The sequence below is a fragment of the Haemorhous mexicanus genome, chromosome 4 (genome assembly GCF_027477595.1).
Source record: "Haemorhous mexicanus isolate bHaeMex1 chromosome 4, bHaeMex1.pri, whole genome shotgun sequence".
NCBI classification, from domain to species: Eukaryota; Metazoa; Chordata; class Aves; order Passeriformes; family Fringillidae; genus Haemorhous; species Haemorhous mexicanus.
This window is the reverse complement of record NC_082344.1, coordinates 73,678,946-73,695,820: the sequence shown is the minus strand read 5'-3', so window position 1 is coordinate 73,695,820 and position 16,875 is coordinate 73,678,946. Positions and strand designations below refer to the sequence as shown.

At 40.6% G+C, this 16,875-nt stretch overlaps 1 protein-coding gene across 4 annotated transcripts in view; it reads left to right on the top strand.

Annotated features, from left to right (window-relative positions):
- CTNNA2 (catenin alpha 2) overlaps positions 1 to 16,875 on the top strand; it is a 469,832-nt gene that overhangs the window by 341,816 nt on the left and 111,141 nt on the right. For all 4 annotated transcript variants that reach the window (XM_059845428.1, XM_059845429.1, XM_059845432.1 and 1 more), the window contains one exon: positions 8,535 to 8,615. In XM_059845428.1, coding sequence (XP_059701411.1) covers positions 8,535 to 8,615 — 81 coding nt within the window. The remainder of the gene's footprint in view (positions 1 to 8,534; positions 8,616 to 16,875) is intronic.

Below are 16,875 nucleotides of genomic sequence, written 5' to 3'. Positions count from 1 at the left end.
CACAGATATAACTGGAGGGGCTTTTTGGTTTTCTTCATTAACTTGGGGTGTTTCTGTGACCCAGCTCCCTCAGCCTTTCTTCTCATGGCATTCCCAGATCATCCTCCTTGGCTCTTTCTGGACCTTTTCAGCCTACCCACTTCTCTTCAACCTGTTTGAAAATATTAAACAATATTGAGCCCAAAACTGATCTCTGAGGATCAATATTCTCCCACTTGTGACAGGCTGCCAGCTTGGAAAGGACCTGAAAGTGTTAAGGTTCAATGTTGAAACTAAATTATGAAATGTTTTTCTTTCAGACAGTGGGAAGAGGGTGATTTTTATTTTTTTTTTTTTTTAAATATCCCATCCTGGGAGGACAAGAATGTCTTGTGCAGAATTTTTAAAACCACACCTTTATAGTGCTATATTTTTTTAATTCTCTGGAAGAAAATCATGCAAGTCACACATTTGTCCAAGATACAATCTCCTGCCTGATCTTTAGGAGGGCTGGAGACAGCTATTAAATGGGCAGTTTATGTCAAGTAACTCAGTATTCTTCTAAGAATTAATCATTGAGTGCTTCAAGCTCCCCTCCACTGTCAATGGAGAGAAGCAATCCCCTGTGATGATAAGTACTCTGTATTAAAATAAATATGCAAGACAGATGGGTGCTCTAAAAATGCCTGTCACTATATGTTGAATATAGAAGGAGCTAAAATAACTAGATTTGATTCAGTATTTCAGAGTGGTAAAATTAAATGGGATGGTCCTACCCTGAGCACTATCACTGCTTTCTGGAATGACAGAGAGTGCTGCATTATAATCTGAATTTCATTAAATGGCACACCTCTTTAATGATGGCAGGATATTCTTGCCAGGGGGAAGAATTTATTATTGATTCACAGCTTTCACCTCCTGTCAAAAAAACCCTCCAAACAATGCATGTATTTTATGAGATAAAAAATCAATGAGATTTGGAACTTACACCAGCTTTGTCACTTAGGAAGGTCCCACCAGATGCCTTTTCTGAATTGTCAGTGCCTCAAAATGCTGTAAAATCCTGTCTTGGCCAGTAGCTAGAAAAGCAAAATTCTGTCCTCACCGCAGTGGTGTTGGAAACCCTTGTTCAAAAATACACAGAAATACAGAACAGTGTATCCTCTACAACTGAAAAAAAAAATAAAAGATCATCAAAGATCACCAAACCCAAAACATTGCTGCCTTCATTCTCAAGAGTGAAAAAATAAAAAGTTCTCCATTTTATGCAGCTTCTAATAATCTAAAATGTAAATTCTTCAGCCAATTCTTTCTTTTTTTTTTTTTTTTTTTGGAAGCTTAGATGCCAGGATGTGATTATGGGTAAATATCAGTCAATAATAGCAGCTGCCACCTGGGAACCAGGATGATCAAGCCCTAATCCTAACTGGTGTTTTAAATCCAACTGCTGCCACTGGTGATGTTCTGGAAATCTTTGGTTATTGCCAAAAGACAAGAAGTAGCTGCAAAAGTGAATTATGCAAAACAAGAAAAATAATGACACAAACCAAAGTGAAATACTCCCCTACACACACGTTTTCCCACTTTGGAGAGGTTAAAAGAAGAATCTGCACATGGCTGATATTACTCAAACCATTTAATTCACCAATTCACCACTTGAAGGCATTCAGATATTGTGGTGATGTGGCCTGCATAAAAAACACACATAAAATATAACAAGAGAATCTTCTTCAACCATTAATGGGCACAGTTTTTATTATTTCTTTATTTTATTACATACTTAGTTTTAATTATGTACAGACCTAGATAAAAGTTGCTTGGATGCAGGCCAAGGATAAGATTTGCACACCCCAGGTACTGATACTGTGTCCAGCTCATGGTTCATTTTAATTTTATTGACTTTATTTACTATCTGAGATTGCAAGGCTGTGGCTTCCCCAGCTTTCTCCATAGCTGTAATTATTCATAGTACCCTGGAACCAGATAGACTCACTGGTCACAAGGTAATTAAACACTGCTGAGAGCAATTGTTGAATTTAAAGAGAACTTGTAGTCTGTATCACACATTTATGAGCAGATTATTTAGTGAGTGCTGTTCTAGAACTGAGCATTTCTGTGGAAGGAGGGGGCTGTAATTCAGTGACCCAGTTGGGATTTCTCTGCATCCACAGCAGGGTGGGCAGCAGGGAAGGAGGGAAGGGGGGATCCTTCCCCTCTGCCCTGCTCAGGTGAGACCCCACCTGCAGAGCTGACCCAGCACAGCAGGGAGATGCTGGAGCAACTCCAGAGGAGGCTCCAGGGTGATCAGAGGGATGGAGCAGCTCTGCTGGGGGGAAAGGACAAGAGATTTGGGATTGTTCACCCTGGAGAAGAGGAAGCTTTGGGGTGACCTCACTGTGGCCTTGCAGTGCTTGATGGAACCTGCAGGAAACAGGGAGAGAGAATATTTACAAGGGATGGAGTGACAGGACAAGGGGGAATGGCCTCACACTGGCAGAGAGCAGGTTTAGCTCAGCTATGAGGATGAAATTGTTCTCTCTGAGGGTGGTGAGCCCTGGCACAGGGTGCCCAGAGAAGCTGTGGCTGCCCCTGGATCCCTGGAAGTGTCCAAGGCCAGGCTGGACATTGGGGCTTGGAGCACCCTGGGACAGTGGAAGGTGTCCCTGCCATGGCAGAGGGGTGGAACTGGATGAGTTTTAATGTCCCTTCCACCCAAACCATGCTGTGATTCCATGATTTCTGTCTTTTCCTTTCTCTGTGGTAACTCAGCCTTTATCCTTTGCAACCACCTTAACAAAGCTCTAAAAATCTTACTACACAACCTTTTCTGTACAAAATTATCTTTTTTTTTTCTCTCTTCTGATGAAATAAATGACATGGGAATGCTCAAATTTTGGTTCCACAGGAGGGGTTTCTATAGCAAAATAAAAGCTGGAAAACAGCTGACTGCAGAACCTCCAATGCAGTTCCCTAGCATAAATTCTAAAAACAAAATAATTTACACGAGTAAAAAATACTATAAAATCACTGAGCTGAGTACAACAGTAATTCACGTTCATACCACATTCCTGAGAGACTTCTTAACACTCAGTCTATCCTTAAACTTATTATTTTAAGAAGTCTTCTTCAGCTTATCTCTAGAGGAACCACACAGATTTTGTTAAACTTATTTTTTCTACCCATCTCCCTAGAAAATTTCTAGAATTTTCAGCTTCCCATGAAATTTAGTCACTGCTTCACCTGGAATATATTGTTTAGCCTTTTCCTGACCCAAAATGAATAATGTTCTGTCAGAAGGGGACTATGTATTGGTATGTTTAAACCTAGATTTCTGCTTAGAAGCACTGATGCAGCAGCCTGTTGTCCAAAATGTTTTTCCTTTTAGTACTAAGGTTCTCTTCATCACTTTTAAAAGGGCTGTTGAACGTTGGCATAGTTTTAAAGGAGTGATGTTCAACATTTAAAATAACATATTAGGACAGATATATTTTTGAGCAGCAATTTACACCTTAATAAAACATTGTGGTATTGAAGTTCTGAATAACCTGTAAATAATGGAGCCCTCTGCCTAGGGGATGATGAAAATCTAAAAATAGATCAGTGTTTGGTAGCTTTTGGATCAATAGGTAATCATTCCAGCTGTCTCCTGGAGGCTAAATTACTTGAAACAATAGCGAGGGTGTCTTGGACATGCAACACTTGATGTTTGAGGAGATTGACTCTCCCAGATATTTTGGCTTACATCTGAAGCAGCAGAGAAAAAAGAAGAATGAAAGTGGTGGTTCCAAAACATCTTACATAGATTATTGTTATTAATATTGTTACTGTTTAATTGAAACCCTGAGCTCCTAAATTGCAAACTTTAAAGGAAAATAGAGTACTCCAGCACTCACTCCTTTGGTTGTGATACACATTGGGGTTTTGTCTGTGATATTATTTGTAGCCTGCAGCTGCCCAACTTTTTGTGTATTTCTTGGCACTCCATCCCCTTTTATAGTTTACCATTGTCAGCTCTGTCCTTCTGGCATTGTTTCATAATAACATGCTCAAAGTATTGGCTCTGCTTCTCCAACATCTCTAGGTGATCCTAACTTTTCCATGCAAGGATATTCATTACAATAACATCTGTCCTTATCATAATAATTTTGGTAGTAGTAATTTCATCTGTTTCATGTGCTGAAATTTGAGCTCTGTGATTTCCTCATTAGTGGTGTCTGGAATTATTAAAAACCAACAACACAGGTCCAGTCTGGAGCATCTTCTTCCAAGGCTGAGCATATCTCATCTAAAATGCACTGAGTCTCTGGGCTGATTGGCCTGACTGTCCTTGTCTTGGTTCTGTGAATTCTCTGGGGTTAGGAAAATGTCCTGTTAAGTACCTCATGCTGATCAAAAGAGTTCTGTAATGAGCAAATCGTGGGATGTAAATGCCCTTAATAGTTGTAATACATATTTTGAGAGTTTAATATTTTACTCTAACAGTTTAAAGTGTAAAAAAGAAAAATGGAAGGAGAGGAAAAGGTCTTTGTAAAAAGGAAAAACAGTGCTATACCTTTGCAGAGATCTTTCTAGCATTCAGCAGATACTGAAATTTCTCACCATCCTTAAGTGCATTTTGTTTTTATTTTATTTCATTTCCTAACCAAATGAAGTTGAAGTTCCCTGTATAAATAAATTCTAGCCTTAATATCATGCAGTTTTACCTGTAAGGCTTTTCAGACTTTGTTTGATAGAAATGACTGTGTTCTGTCTTTATTGTTCAGGTTGGCACTGGTTGAGACTGTGGGCATTTTCTGGAGTAACAGAACAGTCAGTACCTTGATTTCTTCCACTACCAGACATGGGTGTGTTGAGAAACTACAAAAATTCTCACGTGAGGTGGCAAATCAGGCTTAAAAACATTTGAATATCATATCCAGGGAGCTGGATCTGACACTGAGGGACCTGGGAGGGACCTGCAGCCTCGGGGTAGAAATGCAGTGCAAGATCCTCTCCTGATCTGGGGCAGTCTGCAGCCAGCACGGCCCCTGAGCAGAGCCTGTGGGAATTGGCTCATCCTGAACTGAAAATAAATCAGATGGGCAGGGAAAAGCTCTAAGGAAATTAGAATGGAAGCAACTCAGACTGAGAAAATTGTTTGAAAATATCTCGAGTACAAGCAGTATGCAAATGCTGTTAATGGTCACAAGAAATCAGGGACTTGATTAATATATTCTCCTGTTGCAAAGTTCTCCTCATTACACCATGAATAGATGTAATTCTGTCCATAGGAACTTGAATGCAGATATTTTGGCATTCAAGGAATTCTGTGCATTTCTCCTCCTTCTCCTTTAAACCCAATGCCAGCAGCAATTTTTACTTCCTTTTCATCCCAAAGTATCTTTCTTCCCTTTGCAGAGAAAGATTAACAGAGAAATAGCTAATGGCTCAATACCAAGCTTTTTCATTTTTTCAGGAAACCAATAGATTCCTTTCCATCCCTTCTAGGAATGAAGGCCAAAAATTTATCACAGAGCAACAATAAAATAAGAGTATTTAAGGACTTAAATAAATAAACTTTAATAAACTTATATTTTCAGCACAGAGCAGATGGTGTTTGACAGACCTGCCTGAAGCTATGTAGCATCACATGCCATGCTAGTTATTTTTCAATAATGTGATTTACTAACCAAATTTCTTTGAAATCATATGCTGAGGAAGGGAGTTTGTATACAGACTAAAAGGACATTTTATAAGTAACAGGTGAAGGTCAGTTAAAACTCCTGTCTAAGTAAAAATGGTGCAGAATGGGAGACTTGAGCCACATTTGTGTGAGTTAATGAAATACTGCCATGGAGAGAGCTCAACTGGATCTCTTGTTTTGGTTTAGTTTTCCAGCACATCCCATTTAGCATCTCAGGCAGCACTGAGGCACAGTTTGGGCAAATGCACACAGAAATGTGGAACAGGCTTTGCTCTGCTTTGGAGGGACAAAGGGACTGGCCAGATGGATGTGGACAGTTTGTGTTGTGTGGCCTAAGGGTCACAGAAGGGCTCCCAGTTGTTTTGTGTTTCACAGTAGGATGTACCTTAAGGGCCACTGTTTATATAAACACTGTTTGTTTAAAACTGGAGTCAAAAAGTTACCAGATAGACTTGAAGGGAGGTTTAGGAGGGGTGCTGGATTTAGGCTGCCATGAGCCTGCTCTCAGTGAGAGTTCCCACCTGTGAGACATAAAAAACACCCAGATTAGGAACCTAAATTACAAACTCTGACCTCAATCTCAAAATTTCTATTTTTTTTTTTTTCCAATGCCCAGGAGCCTTTTCCTCTAATTGGTGCAGTTTATCAAATGCTTAATTTATTTAGTGTCACTGTATCCCATAGCTGACTGCCCTGGAAGGATCCCCAAGTTCCTGCTCAAGGACAACTTTCTGACCCCCTAAGTGGGTGCCAAGCATTGATTGCTTGACCTCACCATGGTGGTGGTGAATACAAAATATATCTGCCCTGCATGAGTGAACAGGAATTGGGAACCACTTGTTTTATGTGAGACCTGTAAATACCATCCCTGTGTAGTCTTAAGTGTCTTGGTGTTTGCTCTTTGATTATTCACATTGTGCCAGTCTCCCAGGAATTTTGGCCTGTTTAGCAAATTATTCCCTGATTTTATTTAAAAAAAAGGAAAGAAAAAGTGCCAAGCAAAGGTTATCTTTGCCCTAAAATAAAAAAAAAAAGTCTTCACTTGTCCTCTCTGGTTATGGATCTTTCTAAGCCAGTCCATTAAAGCTTAAACAATGAGAAGAAAGAGAAGAATTTAAAGAATGTTAGATAGATGGAATTATTTGACTGGGAAAATAAAGCATCCCAGAACACGAATGTCACCAAGGAAACTTGGTTCAGCAACTGCACAGCACACAGCTGGAGTAATTTTCTTTTTTACTAAGTTTTCTTAGACTGTAACTCTTTAGCCTAACAAACTAGAACCTGGCTGAGACTGGCTGGTGTGGCAGTCCCTGCTGTACCATTCCAACAGTCAGGAGAGGCTCCCTGAACCAAACTTTTCTGCCTCAGCTTTATTGTGAAATTTCAGCTCGATTGTGTGCACATTTGACACCTGCTGTCTTGAACAAAATACCAGGGACTGAATTTGGGACATCTAAATCTAAAAGCCTGTGCTGACATTGCTCAGGCTAAAGAGATGTGGTTCTTCAGCTGGGGACCAGAAGAACTCAGTCAAAGGATGAACACAAGAAAAGAGATAAAAATATCAGCGGGTGACACAGATGCCTCCTCTTGTGGGATAGCAAATGCTTTCTCTCTCTGTTTTCTGATCTCAATTTGTGTGATTAATTCCAGAATTTGTAATGGATCCTTTTCAGAAAGCTAAGAGGTAAATTTATGTTTTTGTATTAAATTCTGGTGGCACTTGATATTGTTATGCTTGAATTTCTAAATAAAAGAAAGGGGATGGGTTTTACAGATTTTTAAATGATCATAAAAGCTTTGGCCTCGTGTCATAATTAGAATTACAGGCAGTAACAGAGAGCAGGCGTTCTCTGGAATGAATGCCTTAAGCAAAGACTGGAACAGAGGCCTCTTGCCAATGCAGGGCTGGTAACTGTGCTGTACGTGTGAGAGGGTATCATTGAAAGTGTCTTTAATCCCCATCCCACCCCAAAAGTGACTTCTCAATAGCTCCCAGAAACGTGTGCTATTAGGCTCAGCTGGGGAGAGAAAATCGCTCTTAATCATATGCAAGGAACAATTCTAAATAGAAGCATTTGAAAACAGCCTTGGGAAGGAAAGAGTACTGCCAGAAAGAATGGAAGATCATTTTGATTCTTGATGAAAAGCTTTCAAACAGGGTTCAATGTGCAAAAGATGTGACAAATCTTTAGAGAAGTAGTTTTCTCTTAAGAGAAAGGTAATACAGCTAACAAAGTCACTTAATGCTTTTTGTGCCATTGAACCTGAAAACCATATTTTCCCCCCTTTGGTTATGAGACACAAAAGGCTTTTTTCCCCCTTTTTAATCTTCGTGAGGAGTTTTGCTTTGAGACTTCCTGCAGGAAAGTGTTTTAAGTGGAATTCTTCTTTATGCTGAACCTAATGTCTGCCAATATGATTCCTGTTACAGGCATAGGGACCATTTTCCTTCTGTCCTCAAGCTGTGTTGCTGCTTATTATCATGTTTAACATTCCCAGTGCTTGGCAGGATGGAGATTAGAAACTCTTAATATTCATTTTATAGTGAAAGGTCTTGCCAGATTTTTTTGAGTATTAGCTATAATATATGCACATAATTTATTGGTGGAAAAGTTCTGAACTCTCCGGTGAGTCACCTTAATCTTTGTTCTTATCACTTTAGGATTGTTCTAAAATAATCTTCTGTGCCTCCTGCACATAAACATGTTAAAAACATTACTTTGGAAATAACAACTTGATGGTAGCAAACAAAAAAGCTGCAATAATTTCCTTTGATGAATCCTTTCTTCCTTACTTTTTTTTTTTTATTAAGTTTATATTGCCTAGAGGATTTTTCTCTAACTCTAAAATTTTGTGTTTTTAACAGACTGGAAGGAAGGAGAAGGGAGACCCACTCAACATTGCCATTGACAAGATGACCAAGAAAACACGAGACCTTCGGAGACAGGTGAGCCCTGCTTTTGATAATGTTTCCTGATTTTCCAAGGAAATCATTGCTTTCCAACTTCAGACTGGTTTCTCCACATGACGAGGTGTAAAGAATGGGTGTCCTCACTTAAATATGCCCCTACATTGCACATGAAATTAAGTAGCAACATTTCCTGTGACAAAAAAGAGGGAGAAGGAAATGCATTCCAAGTGCAACCCCCAATGGTGTTTCCATGTGGGAGGGGAGGCAGATTGTCCAGACCTTCCCTGCCTTGGCAGCTCAAAAACCCCAGTCATAAAAACACTGGCATATGTGCTTATTTGTGTTTTATTTGAATACTTTCACTGGAGCAACAGGAAAGATGAGCAGAATATGAAAAATTCTTAGAGTAAAATATATTTAACGAGAACTTCCAAGGTGCTGTATTAAATAAAGATCCTGTGAAGATACAGAAAGTCATAATAAATAACAGAGAGGGGGATGTCCCATCCCTGTAACCACTCAAGGCCAGACTGGATGAGTCTGAGCACCCTGATCTCATTGAGGATGGCCCTGCCCATGACACAGGGAAGTGAACTAGGTGACCTTTAAATGCCCTTTCTAGCCCAAGCTATCCAATGACTTTAGGAATAACTGCAAAGCCTAGTTTAAACCATACATTTTGGCTCTCTTCTATTACATTTATCATTGTGTTTTCTGATAAGAAAGAAAGGTTAGTTCTAAAAGATTGAGGTGGAAAAGAAGTGAAAGGAGATTGGCAACAAAAAGGGAGAGGTTTCTCTTTACACCTTCAAGTTAAGGCAGGACAGATTGCCTCTTTTTAAGAAATTTTTCTCCCTTTGAGATGATCCCAGTTCTGCATTTTTGTATAAAATTTAATAATAATAATTAATAATATATAATAATAATGATGATGATGAAAATTCTACCCGGCCTCTGTGAAAATGATCCCAAATCCAGAAAACTGCCAAACCAAGTAAAGATTTAAATGTATCTTCAGGTACCTGTTTGCAGCATGATAATTTTGGAGAGAGTGGCCCCTGTAGGCATTTTGAAATCAGTGCTCTGCCCTGCTAAAACTCAGCTCATTTCAGCTCTTCCTTCTTAACCTTTAGCAGACGTGCTTGAGGATCATCTTCTCAGAGCTTATTTTGCCAAATAACAAACCCATTGCAGTGGACCTACAGACAATATGAATCACTGAGTCTCCTATATAAAGCCTGGCATCACATCTGCTGCTCAGCTAATGACAGAAGAGAGATCTCTGCAGTTCTGACCTCCAAATTTGTGGGATCCTCAGCTCTGCAGTGGAGCTGGGACCATGTGTTGCCTCCCACCTCTGTTCTCACTGCTTCAAGGAAGTAGCAGACTAACACATGAGTGAGTTCTGTGTGAGGCTCTCAGCAGTTGCCTGAATTACTCATCCCTAAAGCCAAATTTACTCTGAAACGTGATATAAAAATGGCACCTGTCTTAATAAGCTGTGTGCTTCTCGTGTGCATTCACCCTCCTGGAGTCTTCAGCCTCAGAGAGGTTGGAATTCTAGATGTGGGTAACATGGAGCACAGATATTGTTTTCCTGCTTGGAGATGAAGCTTTTAGTTCAGTTTCTGATATTTATGGAAGATAATCACGTAGGTATGTTTATTTAATTGTGGCAGTTGCTAGTAAACTAATCAAGATTAAATCATAATTGTGCTGGGTTTTGCACAAACACAGAGGAAGATAGAGTCTGCTTTCAACAATGTGCATTCTGACTGTAAATCATGACCCTTCAGAATCATGATCAATGCTCTGCTTCACCACATAAATATAATCAGCAGTTGCACCTGTGAGTGGCTGCCCAGACCTGCCTGTGCACTCCCTGCTAAATTCCAGAATGTGAGGGTGTCACTGAGGGCTTCCTTTGATGGCTGGGGACAGAGGCCTGAAGATTGAGAGGAAATGAGCTGCAGTGGAGCTTACAGTGTCCCACTATTTCAGTCTTTCTATTCTGGGCATTGCAGAGACAACCAACTTTGAATATCATCATGCCTTTTGTCTTAATGAATCCCTTTGAAAGCTTGCTTTTCAGACTTTGGATGTTTAATGTTAACACCATAAAACTAGATAACCTACAAGAGGTGTTTTGGTGATGAAAAATACAAATATAGATAAATAGATTTTTTTTTTTTCCCTAATTGGTAGTCAGGCTCCCTTGCAAGTCTTCAGTATTCACCCATCTAAGACTGATTTTCCATTTTCTCCCCAGGTCACTTAGCTCTTTATTTGGGAGATTTGATTTCATTATCTGCATAACATGCAGACATTGGGAACTGACTGGGGATGGAACACACAGTGCTGAAATTCTGCCTCACAATTCACAGCCACTTCAATATTCTGATGGAATTACATCTTTTAAACTTACCATTTAAACTCTCCTGGGAATTGGGAAACCATTATGGAGATCTAATTTTATGTCTTACTATAAACTGCCAGGGAGAGCATCAAGCTAAGTCAGACTGAGCAGGCTCTTGGAAGCAGACACACCTCACCAGCCCATGGCTTACTGCTGCCATTCCCTACTGGATTTTCATGGAGTCACAGCATGGTTTGGGTTGGAAGGGCCCTAACACCCATCTCTATCCAACACCCTGCCATGGCAGGGACACCTCCCACTATCCCAGGTTAATCCAAGCCCCATCCAGCCTGGCCTTGGGCACTTTCAGGGATCCAGGGGCAGCCACAGCTTCTCTGGGCACCCTCTGCCAGGGACTCACCACCCTCACAGGGAAAATTTTCTTCCTAAAATCTAACCTAGGCTCCTCAGTGCAATTTAAACAAGGAGCTACTGGAGAAGGTCCAGCAGAGGCCACAAGGATGATGAAGGGTCTGGAGCATCCCCCTTAAGAGGAGATACTGGAGAAGTTGGGCTTGTTGGGCAGTCTGGAAAAGAGAAGAGAGATCTCATCAATCCATATAAATATTTCTGAGGCAGGGGTCACAGGATGGTGCCAGACTTCTTTTAGCAGTGCCCAGTGACAGGACAAGGACTAAAGGCCACAAACTAAACACAAGAAGTTCCACCTCAACATGAGGAAGAATTTCTTTATGTTGAGAGTGGCAGAGCCCTGGAACAGCTGCCTGGTGAGGCCCTGGAGTCTCCCTCTCTGGAGACATTCCGAACCCACCTGGACACATTCCTGTGTCACCTGCTCCAGGTGACACTGCCTTGACAGAGGGTTGGACTGGATGATCTCCAGAGGTCCCTTCCTACTCTAAAATTTCTGTGATTTTGTAACCCTGCTTTCTGGCAGAGTAAAGCCATTCCTGCTGTCCTGTCACTCCGTGCCCTTTCCACAAGTCCCTGTCCAGCTCTCTTGTAGAGCCTTTAGGCACTGGAAGGTGCTAGAAGATCTAGAAGCCTTCTCTTCTCCAGGCTTCATTTTGAACAAGCTGGAGAAAGCACTGAATCTGGTAAAAGAGTTATCCCAATTGGCAAGATTTGGGATCTGTTTTTCCTGCTGGTATGCAAACCTGTAGTTAAAAAAAAAGAAAAAGAAAAAAGACAAAACCCAAAGGTAGCAAAGGCATGTGGTACAGCAAGCCAGGCCAGCAGCAGGTGCTGGTTGATTCCAATGCTTTTGGAATCCTTTTGGAATTCCAATTCTTTTTCCAATCCTTTTGTTCGTTTTTACTCCATAGGAGGAAAGAGAAACACCAACCCAAGAGTTCAAATGCTGCAGGTAACCCCAAAGCAGCAGGCACACCTGGCACTCAAGCCTGGCAGCTCTGGGGGGACACTGAGAGAGGCAAGGACACAGCAGAGGGTTTGGTCACAGCCATGGAGGCACGGCTCAGAGAGCAGCTGCTGTGCTGCCACCCCCTCTGCTGTGCTGCCACCACCTCTGCTGTGCTGCCACCACCTCTGCTGTGCTGCCACCACCTCTCCTGTCCCACCTGCTGGCCCTGCTGCCACCCCTGAGAGCTGAGCTGCTTCATTCTGCACGAGCCACTCAAGGTGGAATAACCAAAACCTTTTGTTTGGCCTTAAATACCACCCATCTGTGCTGCCATTGCAGCCTGGATTATTCCATTTTTGTCCATTCAAGGCTTCCTGTGCCTCCAAGTGGAAGGAATTGGACAGAAATAAGATTTCTTTTTCAGCACCAATTCTCAGTTTATACTGGAAATTATACTCTCATACAGCTGTTAAGGAGAATTCATCCAACTCCTACAGACTGAGGTTTATGTTATTACTGAAGCTGCTTAGAAATACTTGATGAAATAAATTCTCCACAGATAAATATCATTTTCTTAAAAACTGGAAAATGTCCAGAAATTATCCAGAATTTTTTTTTTTTTTTTTAAAGAAGCTTGAGAGCTTGGAAAAGTCTAGTGTGGATTTTTTCCAGTATTTTCCAGTTTTCATTTTGAAAGTTATGAATTTATTTTTAGCCTAGCATTGAAAATACAAATATTTACATATAAATAAATATTAAAAATTAAAACCTCATTTTTACAATAGCCAAGAAGATTTTCCTTTGTTTCAAAGAATGTTGCTAGGTTTTAAATTTTCATATTTCATCTGAAAGTAGAAAATATAAAAAAATAAAATGTACTGTATGTTTTTTAATGTAGGATTTCTGCTTTTCCTTGCAGTTTTAGGCAACAAAACTTCATTAAAACATATATATTAATAGGAACTGTGCAGTAGAAAGTCCTGAAATATCTGCATTACCAGTTGCATTTTGACAAAAACTTTTGAACATTTATTTTGACGTCCTGGGCTTTTACTTCAATGGAATGGATGCCTAATAGGAATTAATCTTGCTTTTAGATATCTAAGTTTCTGTGTGCAGTATCAAAAAAGCAATTTTTTTGTCACTTAATATAGGTTTGTGGCCTTTGTGTGTTGTTGGGTAAAATCCAGCTCAAGTTTTTGGACAGGGACACAAAAAGCAGAATAACATCAACATCCTCTTAGTAGCTACATGCAGGTACTAGCTAAGGTGGGGATTTTGAATATGGAAAAAAGAATTGTTCACACCACTGTTCTGAGGCAAAACATTCCATTTCAGCACTTCTTTTTATCAAAAATGTCCTCTTCTCAGATTGTCCTTTCAGACAGCATCCTACAAACCTCTGAGGAATCCATGTTGTGTAGACACAGGACTGAAAACCCAAATTGTGAACACCTGAATTAATGAGATTCTGCTTTCTCTAGCATTGTACTGTCTGCTTAGGGCTTTCTACAGCAATGACCTCAGGTCCTTGATTCTCATGTTTCCTCTCATCTTCTCAGCCCCATCAGTCTCCCTGCTCATTCCTCATGATCTGAGGCTGATTTGTTACTCCAGGTGAAATGCAGAGGGTGATGGGCTGGTTTTGGCTCCTGCTCAGCTGGTACCTGTGTGGGTACTCTGGCCAGCTGTGGGGGCACCAGCTGTGGGTTTCTGTGGGTCTGGATTGAAGGCACTTGAGACAGCAGTTCATGTTCAGACTCAGGTGTTTATTATTTCCTATCAGTGAAACAGTCTCACTGCTGTGAGTTCTGCAGCCTTTCATTAGAAGGCACAAAGTGGCCAACAATCTCTTGTTCCAAGGGCTTTTAAGACTCAACTATCCAATTAAGAACTGACACCTGGATTATTTTCCCTTTTAACCCAATAACTAATCCCACAGAGCCCCCAGTGCAGACTTTTCTGCCCAATTACAAAATGCCACCCAAACCTATGAAGAAGGAAGAAGAAGCATGAAGAAGAAACCCAGGATGACACCCTGTGCCCTCCATCTTGCTTCCATCCACAATATACTAAAAATCCCAAAATCTAAATTTCTCCCCAAGTGCTACACCTACACTGCTCTCTAGAATCTATTTCATACTTTTGTGGATTCTAGTTTATCTTGAAGTCCAGGAAACTTTCTCCATGAATGAGGGTCAAAGTCAGTGCTCCCCTGGAGCAGACAGAGAAATATTCCCAGTGCCCTGGGTTTCCACAGCCAGCCAGCTTCTGACTTCACAAAACAAATTTCCCTCCACAGAACACTGATTTGGGTTACTCTTCTCCTACCCAGACAATTTTCCATCAAACTCCAGCTATTCACCATCCTTTAGACCTTTTCTCTCTGTCAGATGGTTTTAAAATTGGCCAAGTGATTAATATGTGTTTGAAGAAAAGGGCAGCTTTTCTGTGATGAGCATCATTCCCTCAAAACACCAGTCCAGAATGTAAAGCCCAGAGTATGGTTCTGCTCTCCTCTGCTGTCTGCAACTGCACTAACATTGGTATGGTACAACCACAGCAGGGTACTATTCATAGATAAACCCTTTATGTGATTTCCACAGTGCCACAGAGCTTGTTTTCCTCTATGATTTCTCATGAGTGGCTTTTGGGTGTATCTGGGTTTGTCCTTGTTACTGGTGATTTAATGAGAGCTCCTTGGTAGGCTGAAAGCTGTAGGAGAGGTTTTCCCAAGATTTCTGCATTGGTTTAGGTGAGTTTTCCCTCTTTATGATGGGTTAGGATTTTGATTGCTTCTTTGCAGTGTCTGCTTTTCCCAGCAGCCACTCTCAGTGTCCTAGGAATGGGGACACACTTTGGGGTACTCAGGATCAGGTTTGGCCATTTAGGCATGAATTAATGTTAATAAGGACCATGCTGTGGTGTCTTTCTACCAGGTACACACTCTGCAGAAGCCAAAATTTAAAAAAAAAAAAAAAAATCCAGGTCATATTTGCCCTTGTTCTACCTCTAATGAATTCTTTATGTATAATGCAGTAAGTACATCCTTTCACATGACCCTTATCCATATTTGATCAGTCATTTACGTTCCCCTGTGCTAAGATGGGCTCTTGCAAATTCCTTTGTAAGACACTTGGTGGACTCTGGGCATGATTTTGATCAGCCTGTTATCAGCCATATTCTCTAACATCCCTCCCTTCAATCTACAATTACTATATTATCTTTTAGTCACGGAATATCCTGAGTTTGAAGGCACCCACAGTGCAGTAGCTGCATTAGGCTGCAAGTCAAGCTTGCAAAAGCCTAAAGTTTGATGAGACAAATACCTCCTGTAATTTCTTTGTGCAAATTTGGTAAAACAAAGACCTTGGGGACAACATCTTGATCGTACTCAGCTTTTATCAACTTCACAGATCTCTGAAAGAACTTGCAATTTGCTGTCCTTTATTTAATATGGGTTACACCAGTTTGAACTAGATCCCAGGCTTCAGCATGTGCTTAGGCTTACTTATCATCTCTCTCTGTTCCTTGAGCAGCAGTGTCTCCCTTTGCTCTTTCTGTTACTCACTTCCACGTAGATTAAGTTGTATTGCTGTTTATGAATGCTATTTAGGGTAAAAAAAAAAAAAAGGTTAGCACTTTGAAGCCTGCCAAAAATTGGTGTAGACTCTAGAAGGACTGTCAGAATAAAAAGAATATTAACTCATGGAATTAGACTGAAGGGACACCTAAAACTGAAAGAATGTGTTCTGTTGGAACAGATTTTATCACAGCTAACCCATACAATGTCAGTTGTATTATGGATAGATACTTATATAAGTTTTTAGTCTGTGGGCTTAAATCTCTCTACTCAAAGATATGCATGGGTTGCCTCTTTACAGAATGTAAATGCTTTGAGGAAAACACAGGACATCCTCCAAAAGAGGAGATCTTATCCTGTTCTTGCAGCAAAGCTGCTGTCTCACACCCAGACCAGATGACTTACAAATGCTGTGGGCAGGGCCAGCAGCACCTAGAAATTAAATCTTGGTGCTCTAAATCATGATTAAATTACTTTTTTTTTTTTTTCCTCTCTTTACTGTGCTCTGTGAGGATAAGCAAGACTTACTGTCCAATTTTGGAAGAAAAATCTGAAGCTCAGAAAATGAAGTTGCTTCTGAAGGTGACGCTGCCTCAGTTGAAATGTTCTGTGTTGTACCAGCATTAGGAGGTGCACAGCATTTGAATATTAATATATAAGGCCAAGGGAAGCATAAGGGCTCAAAAAGCAAAACAAAGTCTTCAGTGGAAAACAGTGAACCCAATTCTAATCTTTAGTGGGAAACAGTGAACCCAATTCTAATCAGACTTAACATACATTAAATAACAAACTCCTTTCAGCTTCCCAAAGACAATGAAGAGCACACCCAAAGAAATTAAAAACACTGAGGGGGCAGGGGGAAGAGGAAAGAGAGAACTCTGACCATTCCCACCAGCTGATGTCAGTTAGAAATCAGGGTTGAAATAAAGAAGTGGTTTTCTGTCAGCTCCATGACAGTCCCTGGAGAGTTCAT